Below are 12,040 nucleotides of genomic sequence, written 5' to 3' on the forward strand. Positions count from 1 at the left end.
GCATCTTTTTTAGACTTTTGCAAGAGTTTGTTTTGCTTTATCTTTTTAATTGTTAAATGTAACAACAATCTGTAAAATGCCAGTAAAAAAAGACACCACAAACATACTCTAAAAAAAATGGCCAGCAGTGAAAAATATTGCAAAAGTAATCAGGAAGCAACAACAAAAAAAGCTAAATAAAAGATGCTACAGGATTACTAAGCACCAGAGAAAAGCAGCATTTCCTCAACTCAACGGGTTCACCCACCTAAGAAGAATGTTGTGTGCACATAACACTATATAAGGTAATTTTTTGGTCTGGATTGCTGCTGCATCACCCAAAACCCCTAGAACTCGACAGTGATCCAAGCTTGGTTTAGTAGTGCCATGTGGGAGAGAATGGGTGTTACAGCATTAATATGAGCACTTACTGTACATCTGGGTGCAATATGCCAGTCTATGGAAGCACTTCAAATATCAAGAAATTGCTTCTGGTGGTTTCCAGGACTGCAGGTTTTTATTGCAAACCTATTTATTCTGCTGGAACAGGGCAAAATTGGCCTAAACTAAATTAGCTACATTATTTTATGTATATGCGTTTAGTATATTATTCTTATATAAGCAAGCAGCAGCTTTAACTTGTGAGTATGACTTTTTGACTTTTAGCGTTCAACTATATTTCCAGACATCTGTTCTGCTTATATAAATTTGCTTCCCATGCCATTTACTAAGCAGCATTTTTAGCAAACTGGCTAGCAGATACACATGGTATATGGAGTATTTTAGGAAACCAGACAAGCATGGTAATTCAGTGATCCAACAAAAAGTCAATAGCGGAAAATGCAATTCTGTAAATCACTGACTTTTATTTATAGACTGATATGATACCTATCGTAGACATTCTGAAGACCTAGGATTAGGAATCGTTACATCTACAAGACAACATACAACTCCGTAAAAGAAAAATATCCTCAGACTACTAAGCTACACCCATGCAATAAGTTAGAGAGGTCACTATGGCAGCAGGTAGACCCCAGTAGAGCCTTCCATCTGGCTTGTGCAAAATCTTCTAATTATATGCCTTCTATTGTGTTCTGTACCAATGAAACTGCATCCAGGAACTGTCCTCCGGAGATAATACTGGGGTGAAATCGACGTATGTGCTGTTATTGCTGATAATCTGCTTAGCTTCTGATGCAGCACTGTCGATCTTCATCTTGTCATCTTGCTTTTGAGCTTGCTCAGAGGAGTCCTCCATCAAAATGTTTTGGTCCTCGGAAGAGCACAAGTGAGCCAGTAGCTCTGCGCGTATGAATTTTCTTACCTGTAAATGAGCATAATATATTCAGAAGTGATTTTTTCTTCAGATTCCAGGTGTCATTATATAAGTATATATATATATATATATACACAGTCATATGTTAAAGTTTGGGCACCCCTATTAATGTTAACCTTTTTTCTTTATAACAATTTTGGTTTTTGCAACAGCTATTTCAGTTTCATATATCTAATAACTGATGGACTCAGTTATATTTCTGGATTCAAATGAGGTTTATTGTACTAACAGAAAATGTGCAATCTGCATTTAAACAAAATTTGACCGGTGCAAAAGTATGGGCACCTCAACATAAAAGTGACATTAATATTTCGTAGGTCCTCCTTTTGCAAAAATAACAGCCTCTAGTCACTTCCTGTAGCTATTAATGAGTTCCTGGATCCTGGATGAAGGTATTTGTGACCATTCCTGTTTACAAAACAATTCCAGTTCAGTTAAGCTTGATGGTCGCCGAGCATGGACAGCCCTCTTCAAATCATCCCACAGATGTTCAATAATATTCAGGTCTGGGGACTGGGATGGCCATTCCAGAACATTGTAATTGTTCCTCTGCATGAATGCCTGAGTAGATTTGGAGCGGTGTTTTGGATCATTGTCTTGCTGAAATATCCATCCGCTGCGTAACTTCAACTTCGTCACTGATTCTTGCACATTGTCAAGAATCTGCTGATACTGAGTTGAATCCATGCGACCCTCAACTTTAACAAGATTCCCGGTGCCAGCATTGGCCGCACAGCCCCAAAGCATGATGGAACCTCCACCAAATTTTACTGTGGGTAGCAAGTGTTTTTCTTGGAATGCTGTGTTTTTTAGCCTCCATGCATAACGCCTTTTTGTATGACCAAACAACTCAATCTTTGTTTCATCAGTCCACAGGACCTTCTTCCAAAATGTAACTGGCTTGTCCAAATGTGCTTTTACATACCTCAGGTGACTCTGTTTGTGGCGTGCTTGCAGAAACGGCTTCTTTCGCATCACTCTCCCATACAACTTCTCCTTGTGCAAAGTGTGCTGTATTGTTGACCGATGCACAGTGACACCATCTGCAGCAAGATGATGCTGCAGGTCTTTGGAGGTGGTCTGTGGATTGTCCTTGACTGTTCTCACCATTCTTCTTCTCTGCCTTTCTGCTATTTTTCTTGGCCTGCCACTTCTGGGCTTAACAAGAACTGTACCTGTGTTCTTCCATTTCCTTACTATGTTCCTCACAGTGGAAACTGACAGGTTAAATCTCTGAGACAACTTTTTTTATCCTTCCCCTGAAAAGCTATGTTGAATAATCTTTGTTTTCAGATCATTTGAGAGTTGTTTTGAGGAGCCCATGATGCCACTCTTCATAGGAGAATCAAATAGGAGAACTACTTGCAAGTGGCCACCTTAAATACCTTTTCTCATGATTTGATACACCTGGCTATGAAGTTCAAAGCTCAATGCGGTTACAAAACCAATTTAGTGCTTCAGGAAGTCAGTGAAAAGTAGTTAGGAGTGTTCAAATCAAGAAAATGATAAGGGTGCCCATACTTTTGCACCGGTCAAATTTTGTTTAAATGCAGATTGCACATTTTCTGTTAGTACAATAAACCTCATTTGAATCCAGAAATATAACTGAGTCCATCAGTTATTAGATATATGAAACTGAAATAGCTGTTTCAAAAACCAAAGTTGTTATAAAGAAAAAAGGTTAACATTAATAGGGGTGCCCAAACTTTAACATATGACTATATATATATTAAAATATTAGTAAATGGTTATGCTTTGCTTTTCTGAGGCAAATTGAACAGATAAATTAAATGGGTTACCCAATTTTTTAAATAAAAACTCAAAACGTAATACGTACATGTCCAGTCATCTACTAATATGGACTAGAAGCTACAGCATTTCCCTTTTTTTTATACAAGTGACCAACGTGTGACTCTGCAGTCATTCATTTGCCTGAGTGGCCACGTGCAATTACTACAGGCATTTCCATTTACAGATACAGTAGTAGTCATGATGCCAGTAGCATATCCATGACGGCAGAGGCCAACGATTGGCTGCAGAGGTCTGATGACAGCCTCTGTTAAGAAAGAGACAATCGAAACACTGGAGAAAAAGCGATCAAAAAAGCCCGATATACTGAGGAGTAAAATATGAACTTTATTAGCATGGTAAATACAAAGAACAGTGAAGCTCCCTGATGAAGGCAACACCGAAACGCACTTTGGGGTGGATACAGACGCCGCGGCATCGCAGTCACTATTATCTGGGTAAGATTAAGTAGTTGTGATAGTTTTATGACCTTTTGGTGTTGTTATTACTTGTGTTGGTGTACGCTATATTATATTTTGCTATATATGACTACTCAGCCGATCTGTATATTATAGCATATTTTACCTTTCCATATATAATATATGTAATATTACACCATATTGATGCCGTGTGCTTCCTGACCCCTGTGGATTTCTGCTGATGCACATATGCACTTTGCCTCCCCCGTGTAACTGTTCTTTGTATTTATTATGCTAATAAAGTTCATATTTTACTCCTCAGTATATCAGGCTTTTTTGATCGCTTTTTCTCCTGTATTTCAATTATCTTTGGGATTAGCCCTTGATTTGGTACTCTATGAGCACCAATATGCTTTATATTGATTGTATGGTGATTATATCTTTATCATAATGGTGCGTTATATATTGTTGAGTATCATTTTCTTTTTAAGCAAGAGACAGAAGATTTCCCAATGATTATCCAGTGGAGCACTCAAGAAGATCTCTTCCCAATCATAGGGAGAGCTATGTCCATAGTCCTCTCTCTCTCCCGGCACTGATCTCTATGATAAGTGCAGGGAGGACACAGAAAGTTGGACTAAAAATTCTTCTACAGGTTGTGGAGTTACTGAAAGGTCGGTGTGTGGGGGCGAGCAGTATGTGTTGAATGGGGAGCAGTCTGAACGAAAGGTGTAGGTAGCGCAAGCATTCTGATGTCTGGATCTGATAACCAATACTCATAGACTACAAGGAGCAGGGAGAAGTCTGTGCAATGAAGAGGGGGTGTAGGGAGCAATTTGTGTAACACCAACAAAGTTGTCATCTGTCCATAAATTTACGAACAGTCCAAATGTTTTTGTCATTGGTTATGTATGGTACGAGAAAATTATTGGCTAGTCTGAAAAGAGTGGTAAAGCATGTTGGGGGCCAGAAGGGGAAACCCTGAAACTTTTGATGAAGGTGAAGAATCTAAGCAAAAAGAGGCTTTCACATATTGTTGTTCAATAACCCACTGTATGTTAAGTTTGGTCAATGGAGTAAAGGGCTGATTTAATGACTTTTCTTTCCTAGACCTTAGGACTGATACCCCAAACCCATAATAAACCTTAACTAATTATGGAAAACCTCTTTGGCATTATACAGCAATATTTATTTGTTGCTGCTTTGGATCACTGAGTTTAGAAGGAACAGCTCCTAGATTCCTAACATCTTGGGTTTACTAAACGCAAAGCCTTAAAGGTAACATGCCAACTCAGCATTACCTATTTTAGTGAAGATAGGGCAGTTTAGTGCTAGTTATTGCCATCTCAATGATTACCAGTGAGCAGTCGGTGCTTGTCTTCCAAACAGGCTCAGATGACTGGACTATAGGTGGTGTAGTGTGGTTATAACACCAGTTCCTTCTAAAACTGCCTGCAAACTACACTCAGGACATTGTTGAGAAAGTAGTAACAAGCACTTAACAGACTACACTTCACTCACATAAACAATTCTGAGTTGAGAGATTCTTTTTAACCATTTGACAAAGACAATTTTAACTTTAATTACCTTAATTTTTATAAATTGGACCAGCGTTACTTTATGTGGTTGTCAGGGATTACTCGTCTATCCCACTTTCCAGTTCCGGTTAGGAACTTGCTCCTCTGGCACCCCTCTTACCCTCAGGTCACTCAGGGAACTACACCTAGCATAAGTAGTCACCAGAAAGGCTGCCTTGCTGTGTACTGGCTTTTGGGCACTCTGCAGTGAGGGCGGTATGTATATACCCAGTCTCAGGCAGGAAATACACTCATAAACCTCTGTTCCATCACTGCCAGGGTCTCCCAAATCCCCCGGAACACTTTGCTGCCACCAGCTCCTCCTTTGACATTAAAGCCAATATCGGGTCAGGAGTCCACCCACCAGGTAGCGTAAGTTAGTGCAGAGGATGTGGCGGTCCGGTCATAGAGCAAGGAAAACAAAACTAGTAAACTTTATAGATTTACTCCAGAAAATATAGGCATTGTTTACAAAAATACAAAAGATGTTACAAAAGAGACAAAATACAGTATATACAGACAGTTAAAAAATGAAAGAGGATTAAGATAAGAGCATACACATCTCAGTCACTGGTATGCTATCAGGATCCTGTCAGCGCCGGCAGACTGCCGCGGCTGAACCGGGTCATTCACCCAGACTACGGGAGGGCCCGGGGTCCGAAACTGCAGGTAAAGTTCTGAGAACAGGACCTGCGACACTAAAGGTAGTAAAGAGTACAAGGACATATGATCATGTGACCACAGGGGGCATGGCTTAGCATCCTGCTGCAGTAGATGACTGTAGGATTCTATTGCAGGAAACCTGGAGTAAAGATTAGGCAAACTCAGGTCAGACAAGCGGGGGGGTCATACACAGAGAGGGCAGCGTGGTACCAGAGGAGCAAGCAGAGAATAGTCAGAACGTAAGCAATGAGTCATACACAGAGATAGCAACGTAGTACAAAAGGAACAGGCAGAACTCGTAACAGGGACAGAACCGGGTCAAAACCAAACAAGCATAAAGTATCACAGTCACAAAGCACACCAGGGTCACAAACACCCGGCCAAGGATCTGAGTATAAGTGACGAGGAATGAAGCGTCAGATCGCTTTGTAACACACACCACTGAAGTTCCCTTGCGTGAAATTGTGCCCATTTTACCGCTGGTATGCAGGAGGTTAGGGACCCCAGCACTGACATAGCTTTCCTCAGAGTCATTGTTGGCTTTCCTAATGTTGTTCTGATTAGGTTTTTGATTTTCTCTTCTTTTCCCTCTGGGAGGCGACACTCCTGTATTACCGAGTCTATTGTTAGGCCCAAAAAATTCTGGACCATCGTTGGCTCCAACCTGGATTTTTTGAAGTTCAGTTGCCAACCCAGAGTCTGAAGAGTCTCTATCACTGTCTTGACTTGTTCCTGACAGTGAGCGAAATCTTTCCCCACTATCAAGAAGTCATCCAGATATGGTATTACTAGAGCATCTTTTTCTCTGAGATGTGCCGTGACCTCCGCAATTAACTTCGTAAAGACCCGGGGGGCTGTTGCTACCCCAAAGGGCAGAGCCTTGTATTGAAAATGATGCCACTGAGAGTTTATCTGGACTGCCACCCTGAGATATTTGCGGTCTTGCTGCCGAATCGGGACATGATAGTAAGCGTCCTTGAGATCCAGGACCGACATGTAACACCGAGGGAAGAGGAGTTTCACTGTAGATCTTCTTGTCTCCATCTTGAAGGATGGGACTACTAGATACTTGTTGAGGCCTTTCAGATTTACAATCGTCCTCCAGGAATCGTCTGGTTTCTTTATCAGAAATAGGGGGGAGTAAAAGCCTTTCCTCTTTTCTTTTTCTGGAACCTCTTCCAGTACAAGCTTTTGTACAAGCGATAATACCTCCTCTTCCAAACTCTTTTGTCTTTCCTGAGATGATTGTACCGGAGTTTGAATGAATTTTTGTGGTGGCCAATGGTGGAATTTTAATTCCAGACCTGACCCTACTATCTGTCGGATCCAGGTACTGGATGAGATCCTTTCCCAGGCTGGGAGGAAGTGAGAGAGCCTTCCCCCACCTGAGAAGGACCGTCACTGGGTGGGTTTTTTGGCTTCTCTCGGGGGCTTACTGAAATAGAAGCCTCTCCCTCCTCTGTATCGCCTGTCGGAATTGTTTCTGTCCCGATCTCCGAATTGTTGTCTTTTGAACTTTCGGCCCCTCTGAAAGGAGCGCCGAAAGGCTTGAAATGGTTGTTTTGGAAAATTCTTTTTGGTATCACTCGCTTTCTCCAGCACTTCATCCAATGCCGGACCGAACAAGAAATTTCCTTCACACGGTAGAGAGCAAAGTTTCATTTTTGCCTGAGTGTCCCCCGGCCAGCATTTGAGCCATACCGCACGCCGTCCTACATTGGTTAAGGCTGCCGACTTTGACGCTAGTCTGGCCGAATCTGCTGACGCCTCTGCGAGAAAGTTTGCCGCTGCTCTAATAGCCGGCAATGATTCTAGAATCGTCTCTCTGGGAGCTCCTTGTTCTAATTGATCCTCCAAGTTGTCTGTCCATATCTTTAGGGACCTAGCCACACAAGTGGCTGCGATGGCGGGTCTTAGTGCCCCAGCCGAGGTTTCCCAGGCTGCCTTAAGGCAACTATCCGCCTTTCGGTCCAGCGGCTCTTTTAGAAACCCCAGGTCCTCAAAGGGTAGGGAGGATTTTCTGGCGACCTTTGATATCGCCACATCAATTTTGGGTGCCCTATCCCAGGATGAGGATGCCTCCTCCTCAAATGGGTATCTCCTCTTCAGGGAATTTGTTATCTGGGACTTCCTTTCTGGTTTTTCCCATTCGCGTTTTATGAGTGCTTTCAGTTGCTCATTAACCGGGAAGGTCCTACGTTTTCTCTTTTGCAGTCCACTAAACATGAGATCTTGGGCTGTCTTTTTTGTCCGCTCTTCCACTAGCCCCATGGTAGATCTAACTGCTTTAATGAGTTCATCTGTAGTTTCTACTGGAAACGTATCTTCCCCGTCCGAGCTACTTCCCGAAAACTGCGACTTATTTGAGTCGTCTTCTGACCCTGTAGAGTCCTGTTGAGAGACCCCTGAGGGGCTTGATCTCCTAGTTTTCCTTTCTGTATCTACCGTTTGTAATGCTCTTACTGACTTGGAGACTTCTGTCTGAATTATGGCCCTCAGACTATCCGAAAATGAGGGTGTCTCCTCCGCTATGGTCTTGTTAATGCACTCCTGGCATAATTTTTTGTTCCAGGCTGCTTCTACGGGACTTTTACATAAAGCACATTCTTTATTTTTTGACTTTCCTCTAAATTTCTTAGGGACCTCCTATACTCCACCCCGACAATATATATATATATAAGAGGAGGAGGAGAGGAAAAGAGAGGAAAAAAGAGAAAGAGAACAGACATTAGATTACTGGACTTTCTCGAAGTTCACTCACCACTCGGACGCTTCATAAAACGGGTACCGGATCTGGAGGTTGGCTGGTCCTCTCACTGTCTCCCAACGAGACTATGGACCCCTCTTTCCTGTGGTGACGATCCGCCCGTGCGCTGCCCGAGTGGCTCACACTACTGCTGCGGCGTGCTTTTGCTTTTTCGTCTGAGCACGACCGCCTCTCCTTCGCTTCCTGGCGCGGTTGTATATGCTCTGGCGAAGGGCTATCCATTATGCAGCTTATGGCTGCAAGCAGTCACCCCACTCAAAATTGGTGCTGTGACGCCTGCTCGCCTTCCCTGGCGATCTTAAATAGTACTTTTTCTTTTTCTTTTTTTTTTTTTTTAGACCAGCTGGTCTCGCACCTGTTCCGCCTGCTGTGTGGACGCGCGCACCTGTGCGCGCCCCTTACGTCTGCGTGCTCCCCCCCGGGACCACGCACACTTCCTGCCTCTCCCATGCCCCGCGGTGCTGTGCGCCCCCTTCACTTCCGGGTCGCACGCAACCGCTTCCGGTTCGTCGGCCATTATGCGCGCTCCGAGTGTGCTCCCCCGGTGCGGCCAGACGAACCCGGGCCGGGTGAGCGCTTGGGCCCTGCCTGTTTCGGGGCCCCCAGACACCCCTTACCCCCGATGGACCTGGGCCACAGATCAGTCACACCTGAGCCGCATCCGTGCTGATGTCATCCATGGTGGGATCTGATCCCTGGACTCCCATGCTGCAGAGCACCTTCTGACTGCAGGTACGCTGTGGGGTCCGATGTCTGGGCTTCGACAGGGAGGGTCACCGTCTGTGGCCTCCGAGGAGCTCTTCTGCCTGGGCACCGATGTGTCTACTGGGCTGCATGGCCACTTGTATGTCAACAGGGAGGGAACACTACAAGTGGCCTCCCTGGACCTGTCTTGTGTGCTGCCATCTTGGAGGGTCCACCGCCAAGGTATCTCGCTTCGCCTGGGCATCTGGCCTCCGGCTGTGGCCATGCTTTCGCTCAGGGGGGACATAGACATATATGGCCCCCGAGGCGACTACCGGTACCCGGCGTCGGGCGTAGCAAACCCATGCCTGCCATAAATCACCCAACCCAGGTCCAGGCATCCTCTTCGGAATCTTCAAAGAGGCTTTCATCTTGAGGGTTCCCCGTCAAGGACAGGAAACCAACTGATGCGGAGAGAGGAGCCGCCCCCTTTTATCTTGAAGGTTTCCTGTCCTCATGGGGCGGATCCCCTCTCTCGTGGTGCTGTCATGTACCATGGAAAAAACCATTTCTCGGTTTCTGCGTCCGCATAATCTACAAAAACGCTGCTGTGAATAGCTCTAATTATGCAGATTCTGGAAATATATTTGTAGTGCCCCTATGAACATTCTGTGTTATTAAAAACGATCTTGAATAGACAAAGAACCTTGTGGGCCCTTGGCGGGAAGAACTGCTTCTAACCAGTCATAAGTGGTGGCCAGTTGCTGTGAGGAAGGGAGGGGGGAAGAGGGGGGTAGAATTACACACAGGCAGACTAGGGAAAGGACTGCAGCATGAGAAGCTCAGTGCTACACTGCACAAACGTAATGGGGGAGGGGCAGCATGTCCTTCACAAACCGAGGTGATGCAGTAGGAAGTCCTGGATAGGTGCTTCAGTTATTTATGCAGTAGCACATATTTTCCTGACAGTGGTAATAACTCTGGAACGCTTCAATGTATCCCAGTGATTTATGACAAATTGTACTCTATGTTAGTGGTAATTGGAAAATTTTAAAACATTTGCAGTTTTCAAACTTGCAATCTTTATATACTTAGATCAGTTAGCCATGCTGTACCAAATAATTAATAAAAACATTTCCATATGTCCACTTTACATCTGTATCATATTTCAAACATCATATTACTTTGTTAGGGTGTTAGAAGGGTTAAAAGTTTTGAAGCAATTTCTTATTTTTTCAAGAAATTTACAAAACCTGTTTCTTTAAGGATCTATTCCGATTTTAATGGAGCTTGAGGGGCCTATATAATGGAAACTCCACAAAAGTGATACCATTTTAAAAAACAAACCCCTCAAATACTTCAAAACTGCTGTCAGAATTTTTTTTAGCCCTCCAGGTGCCACACAGGAATTAATGCAAATTGAATGAGAGAAAAAAATTGGAATTTATACTCTAAAATGTTGCTTTAGCCCTAATTTTTTCACTTTTACAAGGAAGACCACAAGAAAATGGATGAGTCAATTTGTTAACTATTTCTACTGAGCATGCTGATACCTGACATGTGGTTAGAAGCCTCTGTTTGGATAAACCGCACGGCTCAAAAGGGAAGGAGCACAATTTGAATTTTGAAGCACAAATTTGACTAAAATAAATTACGGGCGTCATGTTGCATTTGCAGGGCCCTTAAAGCAACCAAACAGCAGAAAACTCCCACAAGTGACCCCATTTTGGAAACTACACCCCTCTTAGATTTATCCAGGGGTATAGTAAGCATTTTAAAATCACATGTACTAAACAGAATTTAAAACATTAGGTTATCATAATGAAAATTTTCATTTTTTTCACTAAAATGTTGTTTTAGTCCAAAATTTTTCACTTTTGTAAGCGGTAACATGTAAAACTGGACTGCAAAGTTTGTTGCCACTTTCTTTTGAGCATAGATGAATTCCCTCAAGGAATTCATCTACTGGTGTATTGAGCATTTTTAACCTACAGGTGATTCACAAAATTTAATAACATTTAGATGTTGAACAAAAAATTACATTTTTTCCATTAAAATACTGTTTTAGCACCAAATTTATAATTTCCACGAGGAGTAATAGGAGAAAATGGACCCCATGGTTTGTTTTGCAATGTCTCCCGAAAGTGACACTACCCCATATGTTGTTGTACACTACTGTTAGAGCGCACAGCAGGGATCGGATGGGAAGGAGCGCTACTTTGCTTTTAGAATATAGATTCCATTTGAATAGATCGTGAGCTCCATTAGCAGAGCCCCTGACGTGCTAGAACAGCAGAACCCCCCCCTCGCATGTGACCCCATATCAGAAACTTCACTGCATATTGATTGCATCCTTAGGTCTGGTGAGTATTTTGAACCCAGAGGTGTATCACAAAATTTTATGACATTAGGATTTGGAAATATGACATTTTAGTGATAAAAATGTAATTTTTGTATTTGCTGCAAATTTGTCAGTTACCGTACTTGAAAACCGAAGAGAAAATAATAAACTTTTATTACCATAATTTTTTTTAAAAGCATGTAAGACTTATAAATCTAAAACACATAAAAAACAAATATACTATAGGGTGTATAGGGAATATAACAACACAAAAAAGAACCCAATAGACTAATATTATGGCAAAACCTCCAATCAATATTAATCAACCACAACAGACCAAAGTTTAAATTGCCAAAAATTACAAATTTTATTATGCACAATCTGCCCCCAAACAAATGCAGGATGCAGTGGACCCATATAGTCAAGATGGCGGCAACACAGGTGCAAAAACTTCTGACGAAGAAGCGAAACATGCGTTGGGGCAAC

At 42.8% G+C, this 12,040-nt stretch overlaps 1 protein-coding gene across 1 annotated transcript in view; it reads right to left on the reverse strand.

Annotated features, from left to right (window-relative positions):
• The window catches only part of LOC141085906 (dynamin-2-like), a 261,566-nt gene that overhangs the window by 72,756 nt on the left and 176,770 nt on the right, over window positions 1-12,040 (reverse strand). Inside the window, exon 4 of the mRNA XM_073571530.1 lies at window positions 1,080-1,303. Within this exon, the coding sequence (XP_073427631.1) occupies window positions 1,080-1,303 (224 nt within the window). The remainder of the gene's footprint in view (window positions 1-1,079; window positions 1,304-12,040) is intronic.

The sequence above is a fragment of the Dendrobates tinctorius genome, unplaced genomic scaffold, assembly GCF_039654945.1.
Source record: "Dendrobates tinctorius isolate UK_male_01 unplaced genomic scaffold, ASM3965494v1 ptg000029l, whole genome shotgun sequence".
Classification (NCBI taxonomy): Eukaryota; Metazoa; Chordata; class Amphibia; order Anura; family Dendrobatidae; genus Dendrobates; species Dendrobates tinctorius.